Below are 22431 nucleotides of genomic sequence, written 5' to 3'. Positions count from 1 at the left end.
TGGATCGTTTCAGTGTAACTCTTGCACTCACTCCTGCTGCTTACACACATATATACAACAGAGCAGAAATACAGTGCAATGGAAGAGCACGATCATTTTCTTTCCCAGCAGCTGCCATCTGCACATCTCCTGGCTCCACGTGGTCCAGGCGGGTGCTGATCAGATGAAACCAGCTGAAATGGACACTTCTCACAGCGATAACCTCTGAACTCATTCCTGCATGCCGTGTTTGCAGAGTCCTCACGATGCTCCTGAAGTGTTTATTTTTCACACAGCACTTTCTGGGTCTGGTTTTAAGTAGTTTCCAATTGTCAGCGTGCACAAGAAGTGCTGAACGTGGGCAAAAAGCTCTGCTGTGGGAAAACTTACATGGAGAAGGTGAAGGAAATAATTTAATTTCTTGAGTTTTGTACGAATCCCTTGGCAAAAATCTTTCAAACTGATGTTGTGTGCTGAGCCAAACCAGTGATGTAGCCATATTTATTATATGGATGATTGTTTTCCTTTAAAGATTCAATGAGAGGAATATTTGGGCTGAGCTGTGTGCCGAGGTCACGAATAAGGTGGCTGCGTATCACTCTGGGGATCACGTCCCTGGCAAAACTGATCTCTGTTGTTCCGTGGTGCTGGGCATTACCCAGAGATCTTTTACTGCCTGTGCCTGTGCTGACTGCTCTGCTGCTGCCTGTGGCCATTCCGCTCTGTCTGGGGGCATCAACATCCCCTGGGCTTGCACAAGCTTTAAATAACTCATAACCACCCAGAATGGAGCATCGACCTGGGTTTGAACTAATGGTTTTAGTTTTACATCAGATCCCATTTTCCATTTGGGTATACCCACTGGGCAACATGAATGAACTCAAGAAGTAACACTGTCCAGAAGGATGACCATTGTGTGTTCTGTACAAGCCAAGCTCGCTGAAGGTAACGTGGCAGCCCTCACAGCTGCAGGAGGGCACCCGGAGTGGTTCCATGTGCTGCACCTGCCCACAGCTCACCTGGAAGCAGCACTGCAGGCAGTGCAGGTTGCAGCTGCTCTGTCTTCATTTTCGGTGAGTGCAGCATTAGGTGCTTTCCAGGCTCTGACAAACAAGCATTTGTTCTATGGCTGCGGGACCTCAGTTTGCATATTTATGCAGGAGTATTGGGAGCCCTGGGAGCCCTGCTCGTGTTTCCAGAGAAACAGCGTGGCGTGGTGTGCCCTGCAGGAGGCTGGGAAGGGTTCACCTCACAAGTCTGTTCTGTACCAAATATCAGTAAATGTAGTTGTAATAGTGTGTGCAGGTGGATGGTGTGTATAGCAAAGAGAAGCTTCGTGGATGTTAACATTTTGTTCCTTGGTCTGAACAAAACAGATTGTGTTTAATGCCGAATCCTCCGTTCTGCTGGGCACAGGACTCCAGCACGCAGTGACCGTGCTGCTTCACTGAATGGCTGCTTTACCCCAGTTTACCTCATTAGATTAGATCAGATTTTGAAGTCTTGGAGGTGGGTGAAGAATGGGGGCAATATATCAGTGCCAGCTGCCGCTGCTGCAAAATCTGCAGTCTCTCCTAGGAGACCAATTAGAAACATGTGGTTCTTTTGCTGGTTGAGCTAAAGGAAGTGGATGGAAATAACCTGAAGCTAATGCTTGCCTCGAAGGGAAAGGATGGGCCCACACAGCCTGGTTTCTCTTGCCTTTTTGGTCTTTTGTGTCATGCAGAAGATGTTTGTCTGAATAGCAGGCGGGTCTCGATTGTGATGCTGATCATTTGTAATTGGCTCGTTGCTGCTGGCTTGGCCCCAGGCAGCTGCTGGTCCTGGGGGTATATCATGGGCAGCATTCCTGGCACATCTGCATACAGAGATGTTGGCTTTTAAAATCACTGTCTGATGTACCAATACAAATAATGATTTAATCTGATCCTAGTTTAAGAGCTTCACAGAGCATCTCTCTTAATGCATAGGGGCAGCCCTGTGTACTTTGGATAATGGTCAGACTGTGGTGGCTCACAACCTTCTCTGTCATCTGCAAGAGAAAGGGATGCTTTGGTTGGGCAATGCCATTGCATCTCCTTCTGGCAGTGGGGAATGGCACTGAGGTGCTGGGTATGAGCCCCCTCTCGGGAGGCCAGTGTTGCTTATTCTTAGCTGCTGGGATGGAGCACAGCATCAGGCCACTGGTCTCAGCAGCTGAGCTCAGGTCTCTGGGTTTCTTTCCTTCATTCCCTCTCTGTAGCACAGAAGCTAAGATGGCCACAGACTACTCCATCAGTGACACAGAGCCAACCTGAGTGAGGCCATGGAAGCACTGATGCTCTGATCTCCTCCCAGCTGCTGCACAGACCCCCTGGACAGCTGTTAGCATGGGGCTGCTGAGCCCTTGGGTGAGCAGAAAGCCAGAGCTGCATGTGTGTCCTGGGGGGACAGAAGGAGCCCAGCAGCTCCCTGCTTCTGGGGTCTCCGAGGCAGCAAAGCCTCACGTTGCAGCCCACAGCCTGGTGCTGGAGGTAATCTGACCACTCCCTGGGAGAGGACAGTGACCTGAAACCTGCGGGAGCATCTGTATGAATTAGTTACAGCTAAGTCCAGGTGAATGCAGAATAACTGCCTAGGGGAAGGAAGGGGGTGAAACATGCAAAACACGAGAGCCTCGATCTTCTCCTTGATGGTGCAGGCTGCTAACAGGGCCTGCTAATTGTATCCTAAGTCATTTGGCCATCCGTGCACAAGAGGCGTGGGGAAGAAACTGCAGTAGCTTATGTTCTGCTCAGCAAAAGAGAGTGGGCCTGATTTCAGGATAAAAAGACAACTTGTATTGCCTGGAGCCAGAGTGATGAGCAAATATTGCAGGTGTGGGTGAGAGCAAATGGCCAGAGGAAGAACATGCATTCTGCCCGTGTGACAGCGCCTTGGCAGCAGCCGTGGGGATTTTAGAAGTAGTGGCTCACTTAGGATTTGATTTAACGCCCACTGCAATGTGTGGGAGTCACTGCTGGATCGGGAGCTGCTGCTTCAGCTTCTCAGGCACTAAATTGAAAGCTTTTTTAAAACCTTTTTCTTAGCCTGAGCCTCATTTTCTTCACAGGGGCGTTGTGCTGTGGCCCTTGTGCCTGCGGATCTAATTAAGGAAGGGAGGGGTGCTGAGGTTGATGCAAATGTGCTCTGCTAAAGATGTATTTGGTGCTGGTGAGAGCTGCCTTTAATAAATAGAAGAATGTTCTCTCTGCATTGGGAATTCATGGCAACCATTTGAATAAAACCTTAAATATAAGTTCAGAGCAGCATTGTGAAGCTCATCTGCTGCACCCTGAGGGAGCCCGCAGGTACATTACAGAGTCATCAGGCAGTAGGAATCATGTAACCTCTGGGTTTAACAAAATGCACTCAAGAAGCAGCTTATGAATTTCACCGTTAAACAGCCAGAGGCATTAAAGGTTTTATGAAATTCTAAAATGCCACATGAGCTGTGGAGCTGAGTCATCTCACTGACACCTCCGGGGAGAGAAAACGGGAGCTGAGCTGGTAGTCTTCTTCTGGAGAATAAAAGGCACTTCTGAAGATGTGGGTGAGCAGCCAGGTGTCTGCAAAGGGCCTTCAGCCCGTCATGCAAGAACATCCCACAGCACCTGGAGAAGAATCCCCATGCGGAGGGATCCCTTATGGCATCCCCAGCCCCATGGCAGCTCCTGCAGCTCCGGCACCATGAGGTAAGTGCTGCCTGGTGTCACAGCACGAGCTGACAGCAGCACAGAGGGGTTGTGTGGTTCCTTGGATGGGCAGAGCTGCTTGGAGAGCCCTGCGCTCAGCTGCCCTGCTTTGCTCCGCTGCGGCCACAGGAAACGGGTGGAGGAAAACACAGGAGAAAACACGGTCAGCAGTCTGCTCATGCTGCAGGGTGCTGCTGGGATGGTGTTATCTCTGTGGCTGTGCTGAGCTCCTCTGTGTCCCACAGGAGACACCGCCAGCAGTGTTGCTGTTTGGAGGGAGCGCAGTGCCATGCGCACACACAGCATGCAGCCACCTCACCTGAATGACCAGGGATTTCAGTGCCACAGTTTGTCTTCCTTGTACTCTACTCTTTAACCGTGGTATTTACGGGGCAGATGCTTGCTGGCCGTGGTGTCTGTGCAGAGCAGCAAAGGTCTGGTGTGCCCAGCAGTCAGAGCTTTTGTCAAGTGTTGTGCGTTTGGGTGCTGCGTTGTGCTCAGTGAAAATGAAAGCTCTGTGGCTCCTCAATAGTGAGGTCTCCTACCTCGTCTGGGGAGTTTCAAGGTGAGGGGAATGGTGGTGGAGGGGGGAAGGAAGGGCAGGAGGAAAAGAATTCTTCCTGTTACAGCATCTCCTGCTGTAGCCCTTCTGGTAACCAACTGCCCAAGGACCAGGAGTGAGTGGCTGCCACAGTGCTCAGCAGTGGCTGGATCCTGGGCTGCACACCCATCACTGCTGCTCAGTGCTGTGACTGCAGCCGTTGTGTCGTGCCCTGCCAGATGCTGAGGGGTTTCCTCAGCTGTTCCTCAGGCAGGGAAGTGAGAAAGGAGGTAGAGAAGGGGAAGCACTGCATTGGCCACAGCTCTTTCTGCTGGAGATGAAAACCAGTCCCTGGCTGTGACATGCTGTTTTCCTGGCAGTACACAAATATAAAGACACTGCAGTCAGTGACAAGCTGAGCTCAGCATGAGGGCAAGAGGTGCTTAATGATTTGCCTTATAAATTAGTGAAGTAAATCTTGGAACTGGAATGGAAAATGAATGTCCCTCATTATGCTGCAGAGCTTTTATATTTGTTCTGGGAGGGGACAATGAGGACAAACAACATGTTGTTTGTGCCCATACTACATGCAGCCAAGTCTGTGTCAGTGACCTCTTCACAAATTTGTAGGGTTCCCCATTAGTACCAGTCATCAGGAAGAGCAAAAATGGCCCCGACTAACATGTAAATCAGGAGGTGAATGCATCCAAGGAATGTAGGGCACAGTGGAAGCACGCAGAGCAGAAGGACAGTGCGATGGGAGCTCGGCGGGGCTGTCCCCTGGGCCCTCTGCTCCCTTTGGGTCTGCAGTGACTGAGCTGCTCTTCTGCTGGACCTCAGTCTTGTGAAGAAGCTGAAATCTTTAAATTCTCCTTGGTAAAACAGGGCCAGACGCTCCGTTGCGATGGTACAGAAGGCTGCTCACCAGGCTGGCCTGCTGCTGGTGGTTAAGCTTCACAGCTGCCATTCACCTGTGCAAAAGTCCTACTGCCTTCATCTGGATTTGGGCTTGAAACAGCAGAACGCAAGGAGAATCTATTCAGCTGATGGATTCACACAGCAGCATTAACCTCAGTCTCTGCCACGAAACTACCCCATGAGCTGGTGAGAATTCTGTACCATGTCCCCTCCTGTGTAAACAGCAACATACAAAACCAAGACCCAGAGAAGCTGAAGGACTGGTTTTACTGCAAGCTGAACCTAATATCTGTATTTGTCAAATTGCAGCCGTGCGTTCTCAGTGCTTCCGAGGATTTGTTTGCACCTGAAGTCCTACAGCGCCACGTGTACTCATCACAGCCTGCCCAAACACCGCCCCTTCCCCCCTCTGTCAGTGAGGAGTGAGCTGTGTCGTGGCACAGAGGTGCCGGAGCACCCAGCCCTGTGAGCTCCGTGTGTCGCAACCTCGGCCAGGCACACTGCAGGGCCGGGGCTTTGGGTACAGCACCAGCTAACTGCAGCACCTCCCAGCAAAGGGTACTGCAGAGCTTCCTGGGTGGCACGTGCTGCAGTGAAGTCAGTTATCTCAGCTGTGACTTCTTGGTTTTGCTTTGAAGCACAGCCCCTGCTTTCCTCATGGTGCAGCCACAGTGAAGCTGTAGGGCTTGTTGGCTTTTTAAACAGGAAACGCTCCATCCTCGTGCCTTGCTTCTGCTGCAGGTTGGATTTACACCAAAGCACTGAAAGTTCAGCAGTGCGATAAGAGGAGGTACAGGCAGGGGCGCAGGCACAACTAGTGGACAAACTTCCACATAAGACTGAGTCAAACCAGAGCCATTTCCCAACGGCCACAGCATGCTGTCCCCAGGCAGCCCCAGCTCTGCCAGCAGTAACACAAATGCCTCAGTGGTTTCAAGAGCTACAGCAAAAAAAAAGCGTTTAATGTCACTAAAGCATCAGAATGGAGCGACAGACATTTTCCTGCAGCCCCAAGAGCCAACGCTGAAACACAAATCAAGGCTTCAAATGACCACGCTGGTCAGCAGTCACACCAACAGATACGGAGCAAATAGGATCATTATTATTGTTTTTAAACCATCTCTAGATGGATAAGTCACAAGGTGCTCGATCATTAACATTCTCTTAATGAGTTAATTAGTTCGACACAGAAGCAGAGTGACAAAAAATGAATCCCTGTCTGTGAGAGCAGCAGCTCAGCCCCTCCTGCAGGCAGCAGCACATCGGGGCAGGGGCACGAAGGAGATGGAGTCACCTTCAATGTGGTCCTACGGCACTGAGCTTAATTCAAGGCTGAAAGACACATTCCTGAAGTCGCCGGCTTGGAAAAAAAAGGCGAGGCATGCAAACAAGTGTTGCAGGGAAACCAAAACACCTGAGTGGGGCTGAGAGCAGAGCACGCGCAGAGCTGCTGTCACCTCTGATCACACAGCTCTGCGGTTGTGTTGTGAGCACAGAAGCACAGCAGGCAGCTGCTGCTCTTAGCTCTGCCTCCTCATTTCAAGGCAGCTTTATATGAGTAATTTTAAAAACAATCTCACTGCAAACGTAGCTCCAAGCAGCACAGCAGCAGTAAGCAGTGCATACAGATCTACTCAGGAAAAACAGCTACGTCTATAATACAGAAGCAAAAGTAAAGGGAGTCTTAGATCAACAACTCATGCTGTTGAGATACACGCTGCTTTCAGAGGCCGTGCACACATTCTGCCATGAAACACCCAACAGCACAAAGCCTGTTTTTTAAATAAATACTCTTTCCAAATAGCTCAAAACCAAAACTCAGATTTTAAATAAAAGAATCTGCCGTAGCAGCCTCACTGCTGCTCAGATACCCTGCAGGATCCGATTCCCACTTCCTCGCTTCACTTTATTATACCATCCCATATCAGAAATGTGTTCATTCAGATGAAGTGATTGAACTACAGCCAAATGCTCGCAGTATCGAGGCACAGTCGGTACCACCTGGGCAAAGTCCTCTGGGAAGGGAACACAAGGAGAAATGCAAACTGAGCTTCCAGCTGAGGTAGACAGATGGTGGAGACAGAGCAACAAGTGTTGGGTTGGGTTCTTTCCTTTTTGCTTTTTAACCTCGTCAAGGAAAATGCTTTGGGCAACAGTGAAGACGTGTATTAGTATTTCTGATACTGAGAAATTGTTTTGAAAAAAACTAAATGCAAATTTTAAAATAGAAATATTCCTCTTCTGTTACCAAAACAATCAGAATCATCATAGAAAACTATGCATCTTTCTCCTAATAATTTCAGCCTGCTGTAGAACAAGCCACGTTAAAGCAGCCAGCTACCAGTGTGCTGTTCACAGTGTAAAACATGCAGCTCTTCAGCTGAGGAGCACAGAACGAGAAGCTGTACCTTAAGCATTTATAGGCTGTCTACACACAGAAAGGTTGTTCCAACTTTTCAGCCATGAAGTGTTGTTTGTGGCCTTCATTGGTGTGCTGGTATCTATGGCACTGCAGTGCTCATAGGGCAGCTCCCTCTCCTCAGGCTTCTGAGAGCTGGGCTTCATCCAGAGACCTGTGGAGCCAGACCCCATCACCCATTCAGTTAAACTTCCCAGAAGAAAGACACAGGGAGAAGAAATCCAATTTACTTCTGTAAGAGAAAACCAAGCTCCCCCGGTCATGCTACTGAACGATCCTGACCCCAGGAAGGCAGAGCCTAATGGCCAAAGAACAGCTCAGAAACTGGCCTGCGCTTCACAACAGCCTCCTCGTGCTCCTCCTCCTCCACCACCTCGGAGAGCGAGCAGTACGAAGGGAATCCCCCTCTGGTTTTCGGCTTCCTCCTGGGGCCTGTGGTAGCAGTCAGCAGCTTGTTCAAGGACGAAGGCTTCCTCAAACCTTTGGTGAGATCGTAGAAAGCCATGTCATCGGATATGACCCCCAGGAAAGTGCTGGTGGAGCTCAGGATGGACGCAGCGATCTTGGTGCTCTTCTTGATGGGCACCGTGTGTCCTGTGGAGTGTTGGATTGTGGGGTCTCCCAGTAAGCGCCTGACTGCCACAGAGGTCCCATCTTTCAAGTATTGGTGTGGCTTCTTCCCGCTGTAGTCCCTCAGGTCGATCTTGGCATGGTAGCTGTGGACCAGCATGGAGATGACAGTGTCCCTGCCATGCATGGCGGCGAGGTGCAGAGCCGTGTAGCCGCCATGCGACCTGGCATCCACATTGACGTGGGCCCCTTCCTTCTCTGCTACATCGATGATGTTCCTCACCATGTCACAGTTGCCATTCTTAGCAGCCCAGTGCAGGGCGGTGAAGCCCGAGATGAAGTCCCTCCGGGCCGCCAGGCTGGCGTCACCCAACAGCAGCCCGTGGAGCTGCTGGGACCACTGCCCTTCTGCCACCATCAGCAGCCAGCGGTGCTCAGCCTCCTCCAGCGGCACTTCCGTCAGCTCCTCGCTGGCCCGGTGGTTCTTGGGGGCCCGGCGCAGGCTGGGTGAGTGGCACCCGCCGTCCTCCTCCTCGGGTAAGGGCGATGGAGTGGTCTCCGGCTCCTCGAACGGCCCCCGGGCCGTAGCGGAGTTGGGGGCAGTCGGGGTCGGCACGCAGCGCACCGGCAGCATGCAGGGCTTGGGGAGCGGCTCTCTGCGGGCATTGGCCCCGCCGGCGGGCAGCGGCACCCCGCCGCCTCCAGCCTGGAAGATCCCGCGGAGCTCCGACACGGCCCGAGGCGACGGCAGCTCCTCGGGGGGCGGCGGGGACAGCCGCCCTTCGGATGGGGGCTCGGAACCTCCATCCCCGCGCTGTTCCGGGGGCGGGCCGGGCCGCAGGTGCCTCCGCAGCACGACGAACTTGGTGCCCTGCCGCTCCTTCACCACCGCCACGGCGTTCACCGCCTCCTTGAAGCGCTCCCGCCGCTCCGCCCGCTCCGGAGCGTCCCCGCCGGCCTCCAGCAGCGGCCGGAAGGCACCCACCAGCTCTGCGTTGCTCGCCCACCCGCCGCGCTCCCGCAGGAAGCCCAGCACGGCGGCGGGGCTGAGGGGGAGCTCCGCCATCCCGCAGCCACAGGTGGGGCCGCCGCCGCAGCGCTCCGCCGCCCGAACCCCCCGAGGCGGAGCTGCCGGGACCGGCGGGCAGAGCGCACCTGCGGGCCGCTCCCGAGGAGGTGACGGATCCGCCCGCGCCGCCGCCTCCGTCGATGGGAGCGGAGCGGAGCGGGGCGGTCCGGCCGCGCCTCTCTCCTTTCTCCTCCCCGCGGGGCGGTGCTGCGTCGCGGGCGCTCCCCGGGCAGGTGCGGGGTGAGGGGCAGGTGACGGCCCGGCTCCCTCCGCCGCTCTCCTCCCCCCCGAGGGCGGGTGGGAACCGGCAGCCGGGCTCTCGGGGCCAACTTCTGTTTGCTGGAGTATTTAACCGCAGAGTTTCTGGAGCCGTGCGTTTAGCTGGGGGGTGGGGGAGAAAGGAGTCTCTGCTGCTCGGGGAAGCAGTGTGTACCTCCCGTCTGTGCCCCCCCAGGATGTGACAGACGTCACCTCCGCGCAGCAGCAAAGCGCAGCCGTGTGTCCCGCTGAGTCTGTTGTGTTGCAGCCTGGCGGACGGGGGAGGTGCGCTCGAGTCTTGCACCAAACTCTCCATCGGCTGCTTCCGCCTCCAGCTCTGTGAAACGGTGGTTTGGGGTTCGGCGTTGGCTGTTGGGCAGCGGTTGCAGAGCAGTGCCTGTCTGTGGCTTCATGACAGCACCTGGCCCGAATGGGAGCGAAAGGATGGGTGGATGGCTCAGCACTCTGAAATACATTCTGTAGTATGTGCCGCTATGTGTGTGAGTGTACCTATGCTGCGTGTTTATCTTTTGGCTACACAGTACCTACTACAACATGTATATCTGTATCAGTGATGAAACCTTTACAGCATCCCTGCGCCTATTCGCGCGCATGTGAGAGAGGAGAGATGTTCTCTTTTCATACAAAGAACTGTCTGACTGTGCTGCCATATCAATTACTTCTGCTTAAGCACTTCTCTTAATGTAATTATTGTTCTCAGCTCTACAGAAGAAAGAAGCCTCAGAGGAACGCCCTTCCCCAGGAGGAGGAGGTTGGGAGCCCCGCTGCAGGGACAACACTCAGCCACAAACTTGTTTTCTCCTCTGCTGAGTGTTGCAATTGAGATCAGTGAATTGACTCCTGAGTGACTGAACAGTTTGTCTAGGAAAACAGCAAGAGAGAGAACACAAAGCAAGCAGAGTCAGTGCAGCACAAAGACAGATAAAAGTAGCTGTCTGTGTGCGGATGGATGAGAAAAACAGAAAACAGGCTTTTGTTCTCACTGCCTCAGAGCTTGACTGAAATGGAATCAGCCTGTGCCCCAGTCTCCATTTGAAGGCAGCTCAAGGCGCAGCAGCCTCCACGCAGCACACCTCTCTCCTTTCTGCCTCTCCGCACCCATTTGTGGTGGTGGAAGGGATTGCTCAGTCCTTCCCTTGGCAGCCTTTCCCCTCCCGGCTCCATCATTGTGCAGATCTCTGAAAAGCTGTTTTATCTCTTGCTCACAAGCTGGCACTGAGCCAGCTCCTCAACATCATTTTGCTGCTTTAGTGTTCTTTCACATAATAGCATGCAGCCTTTATGCTGCTCATAGCAATTCAGTGTTTCTATGGGCATCGCACACCTCTCATTACTGCCTTCAGATGTGGCTGTACAGTAACCTCACCCTCTGCTGAGGGAGCTGCTCGTGTGTGGGGTTTCAGCGTGTTAGCAATGCCTTCCAGCTTATGGCATCCCTGCAGATCTGCCTTGCCTACTGCAGAGAGCTAATAATGAGTAAGCATCCAAAAATGAATTGCTATGCCTTGATTTCAATGTTAATTTCTCCTCCTTACTGGAAACTATTGCAGGCATAAGAGAATCTCAGCAGTCCCTGATGTTGGCATTGCAAACCTCCAGCTATGCACTAGGAGTATACTTCATACCTGACAATGAACGAGAGGAGGGGAGAAAACAGTTCCAAAGGATAGGCTTTTTTCTATAAAGCATTTCCTTAACAAATGCTGGGGGAGAAGTGGATCCCACTGCTGGAATTGGCTCCAGCACGACAGTGTATGTCCCAGGGCTGACAGCTGTGACTGTGCCTCTCCAACAGTGTTCCTGGGGGTGGTTGCACGGGGTGCTGTGTGCCCCCTGCACCCGGGTATCCTCTGAGAGCCAGGGGTGCTGTCAGATCCCACTGCTTTCTCCCCACCCCAGCCAAGCTCCTATTGCTGACTGTACCATCACCTCTCGGGGGTCCCCAAGGAGAGGGGTATTACAGAAGCTGTTCCCCGTGGCAGGAGCTGGCATTTCACATGGCCACAAAGTGAGAAGCCCATCCCCAGGAGGCTGCCGAAGAGGAAAAGGATGCTGACAAGTGCTCCTCACGCCGTGCCAAGTGAGAGATGGTTGCTTTCATCTAACTGCTGTGTTGCAAGGAGCTCTTTCCCCAGGTATTGTCCATGTCCAACCACCTGTCCCATTCATTCTTTGTGTGCAGCCTGAGCTGTGTTGCTGCGTGCCATCACAGTCGGTGGGTATCACGTCGGTCCCGGACTTTCTGCAATAGAGAACAAGCTGGGTAATACTCCATGTCAACTCCAGAGTGCAGTGCTGTGTGTATCCTCTTCGCCAGTGTTTCCCTTTATCTGCTGATGGCTTTGGGTTGCTCATCTTCCAGGCTGAGTGCTCAGCACAACAGGACCAGATCCCAGTGAGCTCCGCCTGCTTTACTCTGCGCTGGGCATACGCAGGTCACACTGTGCAGCAGAATTTAAGCTGTTTGAATGAGTGTTATTAACACAGATAATAAACGAGCCCAGAGCATTATGGGCATTGCTTACCCATCATCTGGAACTTCCAGCCTTAAAAAACATGAGAAGTTCTGTTGCTTTTTTTGTGTCACCAATAACCTATGAAGCAGATATTTTGTGTGAGGCTATTTAGGGAGCTCCGTGGGCTGCTCCTGGGAGATTTCAAGCCAACTGTTACATGTCTCAGTATTTCTGATTTACTGGCTGGGACAAAAACAACGTACAGAAACCCACGATTCATTCCATTTACTGCTACTTTTTTAAACACCAGTACTGCAGCTCACTGCTTCTGTGCCATGAGCCCCAAGAGCACCTCTGATTTCAATTAAGAAGTGTTGTCTTTCCTGTGAAGAGATGTCACCAACTTTGAAACTATGGCATTGCAACGTAGTAACATGCACTGAGAGGCTGAGCGCTCTGCCACCCCACAGGTGAGGAAGGCAACGGCCTCATCATGGCCAAAATTATTCACGCCGCACAAACCCAGGAAGTAAACTGGGAGATAAAGCACTGCACGCAGCAAAGGAATGTCTGTTGGCATTCAGAGCTGAAGGAGACAGCATCTCATGTCCTGCTCCTTCCCACCAGGAAGGTGAAGTGCATGAAGTGGGGGAAGCAAAGGAGGAAGGAATGGGGGGTGTGTGGGGACAGCTGCAGTTGGATGTGGCTCTGCTGCTTTGCAGGAAGGTGAGGTTTGGCTGCACTGGCTGCCATTCCTACCTTCAGGAGGGCTGACTTTCCTTGAGATGAAGTCACGCTTCCCAGAACAAGCAGAATGACAACGCTCACCATTTCTCCATTTCATTGTTGATATTTTCATGTGAAACAAAGAGCGTGCATTGTGAGGGGGAAACAGCTCCTCCTTTGTTCCATGGAGAAATGCAGTAACCTTCAGTGGATAAACAAACGAGCGAAAGCCTGGCAAGGGGTGGGGGTGAGGGCTGTTTGCAGATAAAATGCAGCAAGGTTCAGCTGTATCTCCAGGATCTCAGCCATTCGGATGCAGCTATCCACGTGTCTCGGAGTTTGTGGTTATGAAACACTGCTTGTTCCACACAGATGTTGGTACAACCTCCCCCTAGCATCCCATTTTTCAGTTGGTGTCCATCAACTCGGTGGGTTCTGCCAGAAGCAATGCAGACCTGCACTGTCATTCTGGCAGAGCGATGCAGACCTGGCATGAGGTGCAGTGTGGGAGTGCTGCCCTTTGGTGCCAGGAAGCAGGAAAATCCAGGGTCTGTTTCCAGCCATCCCAGCCACACTGCTGGGACCACTTGGAAAAAGGACCACAACTCCCACTGACTCCACTTCCAGCTGAGGAAGATGGCACTTCTGGAGGAAAGCCTTCTAAGTCCCATATGTTGTCAGTGTAACCAAGGAAAGTTCAGTGAGGTTCTTGGCTGTACTGCTAAAAACTACCTGAAGCCATGTGACTTCTAACGCTCCCCAGGGGGAAGTACTGCATGAAATAAACAGTCACCAAGAGGCTGCTTCCTCTGGCCTGCGCTGCAGAATGTGAGAGGGTTTTGTTTATCTGCACCACCTGGGTTGGAGGACCAAGGATTTTCTGCAGCCCTGACAGAACAGCCACCCTCAGGAAGCCGTTTCCTCCCCAGGACAGAGGGGTGCTGGGGTTGTGCGTGCCTATAGAATGGCCTGGGTTGAAAAGGACCTCAAAGATCATCCGGTTTCAACCCCCCTACAATGAGCAGGGTCACCAACTACCAGACCAGGCTACCCAGAGCCACATCCAGCCTGGGCTTCAGATAACCTGCTCTGCCCATAGAGCATCCAGACCCCGACCTAAACTCACCATGTATTTAGCAGGTACAAATACTCCTCCAAACATAGAATCCTTGCAGGAGCATCCAGCTCCACTGCAATAAAATTATTTTCCTGAGTCATTAGGAATGATTTGCATAACAACGGGTGCCTTAGCAGTTAAAGGAGCCACCAAATCCAATTTTCTCCTCTTGAACCTGTTCTTTTGCACCTGAAATAACTGTGAGCCTTTACACTGTGCTCACCTTTATGCCATGCCCCACACTGGCAGCACTGCTAATGGGCAAAGATGGGAGGAGCGATGGCACTGCAGGTCTCAGCAGCACAGCTGAAAGCCAGAGCCAAGCATCAGCACTGCCCGTGCTCTACTGCAATGCCTTGGAGTTTCCTTCATGTCGTGGAATTTCCTTTATGCAGTGGATCTTTGCATCTGACCTGAGGCTCAGTGATACCAGCAGCTGTTGTGGATCACCCGGTGTGAGCCTCCTCAGGGTCAGGGAAAAGGGCTCTTAATGAATGGAACTCAATGCACCTGGCATAATGGGATTTAAGCAAGTGTCAAGCAAGAGCATTGTGTTGTCCTAAATCAGGACTGCAAAGATTGCTTGTAATATATAAAGGAGTAGTTTTTAAACATCAACATCTGTTAATCTTTGCTTCTTTGTAATGCTGAAAAACTCATCTCTGTATACAAGCAATTCCAGTTGCATCCAAATACCAGAAATACCATTAATACCAGATTGGGGCTTTTTTCTTTTTCCTAAAGGACTTGGGGAGAACTGCAGAACCTTTGGGAACTGCCACAGCAACGAGATGGCAAAGCGAGAGCCTGTGTGGACAAACATCTCCTTTGGCAGGACTAAGTGAGCAGCACAGCTTTGCTATCCTTGGCAGCTCCAGCACAAGGCAGCACAAACCAAGAGCTGTGTTTGTGACTGCAAGATCCATTTTTTTTTCCCCCTTTTTTGTCTTTTTTGGAGTCCAGAGAAAATAAATTAAGGGATGGTGGTCAGCAAGGCCCTTTTTAGAGAAATACAATGCTTTGGCAGCCTGTCTTCAGCCAGAACAAACGCACGAACTCAGTCAGTTGTAGGTACATCACTCAGGAAGGACAGGAAGACTCTTCTTAACTGCACTGGATTGATGGCATTTCAAAAAGCAGACAACAGCTCCTCAGAAAATGCCTTGAAATTGTTTCAATGGCAAATATAACCTGCTTCCTGATCTCCAGTCCTCTGAGCACGAGCACTCAATGACCTTTGCCTCCTCCATTCATTAATCTATGCCTAATTTTCATATCCTCTTTTATTCCTCCAGGACAGCCCAGTTACCTTCTGGGATGAGCAGAGCCGTGCAGTGTGATTCAGGTGGGTCCCCAGGAGAGCTGGGGTGAGTTGGGAAGATGTTGGGGTGTAACACACCATCTTGCACTGCTGTAATGCAGCAACTCCATGCCTGCTAGGACAGTGCAGTCTCATTTATTTATATTGTGGTGGGAGCAAGAGACCTTTGGGAAGATCACAAATAGCTGGTAAGGGAGAATATGGAAGTTAATACAGAGTGCGGGTCATAGAGTATTATAATGAAGTGTAAGTTCTGCTTTAATTTGGTTGCTTGAGGTCTGGTTGTCTTTGAATGTGCTTTAGGGCACTCCAGGGGCTGTGCTTTTATGGATGATGAATATAAAGGAACTGACACACTGGCTGTCTCCCTTTTGCTTTCTGTTATCAGGAGGTTGAAAAGTGGCAAACCTTTTTAAAAGGCAAAGCAAGGTTCTTCATTGCTTCCTAATAACTGGAGCTTTACAACTACATTATTGTAATTAAGTAACGATTCTATGTGAGGCCTTCCTTTGTGCAGGACGCTGGGGCTCAGGCTGTGGTGGTGTAGGAGCCCCTGAGTTGATAACGATGAGTCCTGCAGACAGAACCACCCCAGGTAAACTCTGCCTGGTCTGCTCCTTGAGGGGTGGCTGCACGCTTCACCCCCCACTTCCCCCTGTGCTGCAGAGCGTGCCTTCCTCTTCCTCCTGGGGGTTCACTCTGACTGCTCGTTCCTCCTCACTCCTGAGCAGCACCAGTTAGGGCTGAGGTTGGTAATGAACGCTTAGAAAAGAGGTCTGAGTGTGTGTCCAAAGGTACTGAAGGGATTCCTGCTGTGCTCACCGGAACTGCTGCCTTTTTGTTCAGACAGCAGCTTTTCACCGACCCTCATGTGTAGCAAGTTGTAAGCAGACCTGACCTGCCTGGGGGCCTCAATGTGCTCCTCAGCAGTGCTTTTGCACTCTTTGCTCAGTCTCACGTTCCATTTGGAGGCACGCATTGCTCCAATAGGGAACGAGGAGGAAAAAACGATGACATCGGGTCTAAACCGATGTAGAGTGGGGAAAGCAGAGGCGTGCTGCACGACAGGGATGCAGGTCCGGTGTGGTGACCGGCGGTGTGACAGCGAGCCGCTGGCTCTGAGCAGCTCCTCCCGGTACGAACACTGCAGCAGAGGGCACCACAAAGCAAGCAAACCTCCGCTCCGAGCTAACAGCTGCTAGAGCGCTGCAGAGGTGAGGCGCTGGGACGGGGCCGGCCGCGTGCTTCGTGCTGGAAGGGAGCGCTCCCCAACTTCAGCTCGCTGTAAGCGGCGGGCAGCGCGACGGCAACGAGCCCTCGGCACGCTGCTTCGCACCCATCCCAGACCGCACGCAACCCGCCGTCGCCACGGTGGGCGTCCGCTGTCGTTGCAGCGCGGGGACCCGGCGGCACGCGGGGCATCACTGCGGTAACGGCGGAGCTCTCGTAGCTCCGGGCTGCGCCCCGCGCGGTGTCCCCAGCGGAGCGGAGCGGAACGGAGCGCACCGCCCGGACCTCCCGCAGCGCACCGCAGGCGGCAGCGCGGGGCACCCCCGGCCCTGAGCGCAGCGGCCGCCCCCGGGAGGGGACCGTGACGGCGCGACGGCCGCTCCCGCCCCTCCCCGCCCCTCGACCGGTGCCGGCGGAGGGGAGTTTCCAGGAAGTGGCCATATTGGATCCATTCAGCCGCAGCCACTCGGGGCGGGCAGAGCCCCGCGCCGCGCTCAGCTCCGGCCATGGCCGCCACCGACCTGGAGCGCTTCTCGGTGAGGAGCGGGGCGGGCTGGGGGGGGCGGCGGCGGCTCCGGGGTCCTCGGTGCCGGCGGGGCGAGGAGCGCTGCCCGGCGTTGTGTAACGGCGGTGGGACGCGGGCTGCTCGCATCGGCGCGGCGGGCTGTGCGGGGCTGAGCTTGCTGCGGGAAGGCTGTATGAGCTCCGCAGCCCGGCCGTGCCTCTTGGAGAGCGTATAGCTGTAAAATCTCTGTGCCGCGTGAAATAGCGGAGCTCCAAAGTGAGGACTTCTGAGCGTGATGCTGCTAAATCAGTGGGAGCAGCGGCGGTTCCCGGATCGCCGGCGTGCTGCCCGGGCACGGCCCTGCCGCCCTTCCCTCTGTAGCTGCTGCTTGCCAACAGTCTCCAACTGCTGCGTTCCTCCCGGCCCCGAAGTTTCCATCTCAGGATTGAATTTGCAGAGCAGAGCTGACCTGAAACTCGCACCGCGAACAGCGCGTTGTGGGCTGCTGTGTAAGGCAGGGAATGCTGCTGAGCTCCGGGGAGGGCGGTTGGTGCAGAGCCCGGGCGGCAGTGCGCGGAGCAGCGGAGCGGAGCTGCGTTGGTTCGGTGTATAAATACACGTAAGGCCGCCTCGCTGTGCCAGCTGGTGCTGCTCGGCTTCTCTTAGGTGTTACAGAGCCCTAAATGCTGCCGAGCCTGGGAGGGAGCCAATTTAATTTAGGAGTCTTCGGTGCGGGTACTTCGGTGCTCGGTGTGCTTACATCCGTGTGCTGTCGCTTTTTTTTTTTCTTCTTAAATAAAAGTTCCCAGATGCTCTTGGCTCCCACTGGAGCAGAGTGAGATGGCTGAACTGCATCGTGAATTCAGCGCCCAACTCCATTAGGGGAAAATCTGCTGACTGCGTACGGGAGCAAAGATGGGCTGGGAGGAGGGGGGGTCCTGCAGCCCGTGGGTTCCTCGGCTGCTCTTTGCCTTTGGGCTCGCTGGTCCGGAGCCAGGGCTGTGGCACAGCACGCTGGGTGAGCAGCATCTCCTCTCGGTGTGACGCAGGGCTGAGTGCTGCCCTGCCCGTTCTGCTCCCTCCATCCTCAGCGCACGTTGTGGCTCTGCCGCTGCTCCCCCAGCAGAGTCGTGGGCACCTCCCGTGGAGGTGTTCCCGTTGTTTGCTCAGTGGTCTTCAGAGCTTTCTGTGTTACTCTGTGCCTCGGTTTCCTGTGTGTAATTTTGAATGGGAATGGTTTGCTACTGCCGACAAGAAGTGACGGTATTTATTTTCACCAGCTGTTTGTATCTGCGGGGGGAAACAATGTACATCAAAACCTCCTCCAGAGGCTTTTTAAACAGTAACTCCTGCTGGTGAGGCTATTTTTAACTGTCCAGCTGACACTGACCTCCTGGAATGCAGTGACCCTTAGGTTTGGATAATGTGTGCTGAAAGCTCCCGTTGCACAGTCCTCCTGAGTGCCTCTGCCCCCAGCACAATACAGTTCCCTTGAAGTGCTGCTGTTGGAAATGCCCAACAAAAGCAAAAGAAAGGAAGCTGGGCTCTGAACAGCAGGATCACACCAGCCGTGCTCAAGTCAGCCTTTGTTTTTGTGAATGTCGTGCCTTTGTTTTTGTCAGTGCTGCCTTTGTGAGAGGTTGGCTGGGCTGCCCTGGGAATGTGCCACACCACTGCTGTGCTGGGGACCTGGGCTGCAGGCACAGTGCTGAGCACCTGCTGTGCAGTACGGGACTGCTGCAGCAGAACGAAAGCTGATGAGTAGCTGGGGATGTCGTCTCAGCCACACTCAGATTCGCTAACAGCTCACTTTGAACAGAAAGTAATGACGTTATGTAATCTGGGCTCTGTATATGGGAGTTTGGGTCAGTTGTGAAATGCTTCATCATCAGAGCTTCCCCATTCAGGACCATTCACTGCCATGCGGCGGTGCTGGAGTGGACGCTGGCAGTGTTAGCAAAGGTATGGAGAACAGAAGGCAGAATGTGCTTGAAATGCAGCAGGGAGATCCAGAAGCTATGGAGGAAGCTGGCAAAACTGGAAGGAGAAGTGAGGGAGAAGCAACTGGAGATGCGTGGGAGAGTAAATGGGATGAGATGTGAGACCCAGGCTGGTAGACGGCTTCGCTTTAGTGGAGCTTTTGCAACCACCAAATGTGTTACTTTCTCTTTTTTCAAGCAAAACCCTTCAGCCTCCTGGAATGCTGTCTCTCTGGGGTCTGAATTAAGCATCTCACGGAGGTGCAAAGGATGTTCCTTGGGCTTGAGACTGAACTGCGCGTATGTGAGGAGGGGCAGATGCACTCAGCGTTCACTTTGGGCTGAGAATAAGGACTTAGCATTACACTGTAAGCTGTGGAAGCGTCACAGCTGATCGCTTTGTGTGCCCACTGTGGCTCTGAGTGTGGAGAAGGGCTCTGTGGACATCTTCACTCAGTGAAGAGAGTTCTGGATGTGTGCACTCTGTGTGTGAGCTGTGCCACAGGACAGTGTTCTTCGTGCGGCCCTGAGTTGTTCCTTCATGTGGGCAGCTGATGGCTGAACTCTTATTGGTAACCTTACTACAGATGGGTGCTTCTTAGAAGGTCTTGTCAGAAGAACCACTGCTTTCCATGGGGAACCTCTGCACTGTGCCTGTTCCTGCCATAGCTGCCTGGGTTGTGATAAACTCCATGCATTGCTGCTGCTGTTTTCTGTAACCTCATGTTTTCCTGTACTGCCTGCATGGCTGAAGCCTCCTTCATGTGAGGGTCAGCGTTATGTAGCTTTGCCCATGGAAGGAGTGGGCTGAGGACAGCTCTGTGTGCTGTGGCTATGGCAGTGCAGTTGCCAGAGGCCAAATGACAGCTGATCCTAAACATAGGCTTACAATTGAATGCTCGAGGAAGATGTTTCCATCACTCAATTACAATGGAAATTGGGGTTTGCTTGGACTCGGACATCCCTCCCTTCCCCCCACCTTGTTTTTTGCCCAGTCAGAGCCACTGTTTGGACGTTCCAGGGTTAAATTTCCTGGGTTGTGTTCTGTGGGTGTGTGCTTTTTTTTTTTTTTTTTAAGCTTGATGATGAGTTCTCGTTTGGAAGAATTCATTCAGGTGGTCCCCCATGCAGCGCTGAACAGAAGCGACAGATTTTTCTCGGAGCTGCTAACGATGTGCCCCAGGAAGCAGCGCAGTGGGAGCAGCCCCCGTCCCTCTGTGCCCTGGCAGCCATTCTGCTGCTTTGGGAAGGAGGGTGGGAAGTGCTGTGCCGCGGGAGCGGACAGATTGGTAGCTGCCTCTCCTCTCCTGCAGTCCCTCCTGGGGAGGATTGCCTGTCCTCGTGCAGGAAGCCAGCTCTGACTGTTTCAACCGCAGGACCAATGAACCAGACCACAGTCCGCTGCAGTTAAACACTTCCTTGGAATATATGTGCTGGGAACAAATGTTGCCCGGAAAAAGATTTCTGTATGTTTTCCTTCCCCTCTGCGGTGCTGTTGGTGAATCCAGAGCATCTCTTCCTCTTGCAAAAGAGATGCAACATGTTGTTCTGCGTGGGAGCTCCGGAGCTGCTCTTACCCGCTCGTAATCACAGCGAGCGCCGAGGCGGTGGGTGGAAGGACGTGAGCTGGCAAATGCTGGAGCCGAGTGTGCCCTCTGCGTCGGCAAAACAAATGAAGCCTGAAGAATAACTCTTTCAGCATCAGGACTCGCTGTCAGTGCTGTGGTGGCAGCTGTCAGCCCGTCCCCAGCGTTGCTGGAAGGCCAAAAGCTCCCTAAATGCTGTCTTCTGTAGGAGAATGCCAGCGCTGTCACCAGCTGCGGTGAGAGATGCAGCCCCGTCTCCGGGTGCCCCTGCTGTCCCGGCCTGCACGGTGCCCTCAGATATCTGCAGGAGCTGCTGCTGTGCTCGTCTTCCTCCTCCTCGTGCTCCTCTGGCTCGGAGGTTGGGAGGGGAAGAAATGCCACGATGCTGAACTGGCCTCTCCTGGGTTGTGCAATGAGGGGGAGGCAATGGGAGGGGTGCAGGTGGGGCTGTGTATCTGGAACGTGTCCTGGGCACGTTGGGGCTGTGGGCAGGAGGGGTGCCCTGCTTGTTTTGGATTAGTTTCAGTCTTTAGAAATATTACCCCATCCCATGCTCAGTTTTGATGGGGGCGCAGGGGGCTGTGTACACACACACACACAGCCTTCCTGTTCCTCACCTTCTTCACATGTATGCACACCGTGAGCTCTGGGTTTATACCTGAAGCTTGCCATTCAGATATTCAAGTATTGCAGATGTCAAGGCAGTGGATGGATAGGTGAACTCCATTCAGCTCTCAGAGCAGCTGAAGTGAGAAGAAGAATCCCAAAGTCTGGGGCTTCTCCTCGGTCCTGGCCAGCTCAGGCTTCCCTCCCAGAGCCTCACCTCCTGTGTGGGACCTCTATGTGCAGAGGTGGATCGAGGCTGGGGGTCAGCTCTGGAATGGTATGACAGCATCCAGACGGCTGTGGCAGGGGGAGCTGTGTGCTTCATCCCCAGTCATCACCTCCAGCCTGCGGGCAGAGCGTGGGATTGTGGCTTTGGGGACACCGCTGCATTTAGATGTCCAGATTCCTTTGTGAAGCCAAAAAGCGTCCGTCTCCCACACACGTGAAATTCCAGAGATGTCAAACAGCTGGAGAGAGGTTCCCATGGAGCACCCTGCCTCAGGGCCAGAAATTGAACGCTGTTGCTCTCTCTGCTTCGTGCAGTTTCAAAACCAGATGATGGCAGGGAGCTGCAGGGCTGCAGCCCGTGCTGTATTTCTGCTGAGCTCTCTGGGCTGTTCCATTCTCCTGGCCGCAGCATAAGGTGCTGTGCTGAGCCGTGCCACCTCTGCATGACGTGTGCAGGGAAACACGCAGGGAATGTCTGCAGAGCTCTCCCCGGGCAAGGAGCATTCCGGCCGGTTCCTGCTGTAACTGGGGGCAGGATGCAGCCCTTGGCTTCCACGTGGCCCAGAGCTCTGCAGGAGGAGATCTGCCTGCCTGCAGTGGGCTGCACGGGCATGCCTGGAGCTGGAGGTTGGTGCAAACAGTGTTCCCAGGACTCGTGCTGGAAATCAAACTACTGTGCAGTGGCACATAGGGCTGCCCAGCTGTGCTGTGCTAAGCAGTGTGCATTGCTGCGGGCACAGAGCTGCTTGGGCCGGAGAGGCATCTCTGGTCCTTTGTCCATACCCTGCTCACAGCGAGCTGCTTTGGGCCGTGGATCCTAATCTGATTTGAAGCTGCTGATCAGCTCTGTCACGGTAAGAGCATTGCCTGAGGAAGGGCTGCCAGAGCTGGGCCTCCCAGGAGCTCTCTCCTTCCCTATCTGTTCTGGCCCGTGGTGGTGGGTACAGGTTTGTGCTGTCATTTCAGAGACACCAGAGTCCTTTCAGCTTATCCTTTGCTATACATTTCACTTTATTTTTCCATTGTTGAGCCTTCCAATTAAAGGCATTCTGTGCTAATATGCTCTGATGCCTTCTGGAGGCACGTGTTAATGGGGTATCTGGCAGTCAGCTCATTATGGTGATGACTGGTTCAGCTGGTGGCCATATTTGTGAAACTCCTCTTCTAGGCAGTACCACGAAGAGCCCTA

General features: G+C 53.3%; 2 protein-coding genes across 5 annotated transcripts in view; one reads left to right on the top strand and one right to left on the bottom strand.

The window, feature by feature from the left end:
- Positions 1–6082: 6082 nt before the first annotated feature.
- Positions 6083–9372, bottom strand: SOWAHA (sosondowah ankyrin repeat domain family member A). Its single transcript, XM_015294072.4, has one exon. The coding sequence runs from the start codon at positions 9204–9206 to the stop codon at positions 7869–7871; it is 1338 nt and encodes a 445-aa protein (XP_015149558.2). The 5' UTR covers positions 9207–9372; the 3' UTR covers positions 6083–7868.
- Positions 9373–16788: 7416 nt separating this feature from the next.
- Positions 16789–22431, top strand: part of SEPTIN8 (septin 8) — a 32314-nt gene continuing 26671 nt past the window's right edge. For all 4 annotated transcript variants that reach the window (XM_025154866.3, XM_015294031.4, XM_025154867.3 and 1 more), the window contains exon 1: positions 16789–16874. In XM_025154866.3, the coding sequence (XP_025010634.1) occupies positions 16845–16874 (30 nt within the window). In that variant the 5' untranslated portion in view covers positions 16789–16844. The remainder of the gene's footprint in view (positions 16875–22431) is intronic.

Source organism: Gallus gallus, chromosome 13 (assembly GCF_016699485.2).
Source record: "Gallus gallus isolate bGalGal1 chromosome 13, bGalGal1.mat.broiler.GRCg7b, whole genome shotgun sequence".
Taxonomy (NCBI): Eukaryota; Metazoa; Chordata; class Aves; order Galliformes; family Phasianidae; genus Gallus; species Gallus gallus.
This window is presented reverse-complemented; position numbering and strand designations above follow the sequence as displayed.

What these genes read in the sequence shown, in the direction of transcription:
- SOWAHA (XM_015294072.4), bottom strand. Translation starts at nt 9,206, where the DNA reads ATGGCGGAGCTCCCCCTCAGCCCCGCCGCCGTGCTGGGCTTCCTGCGG.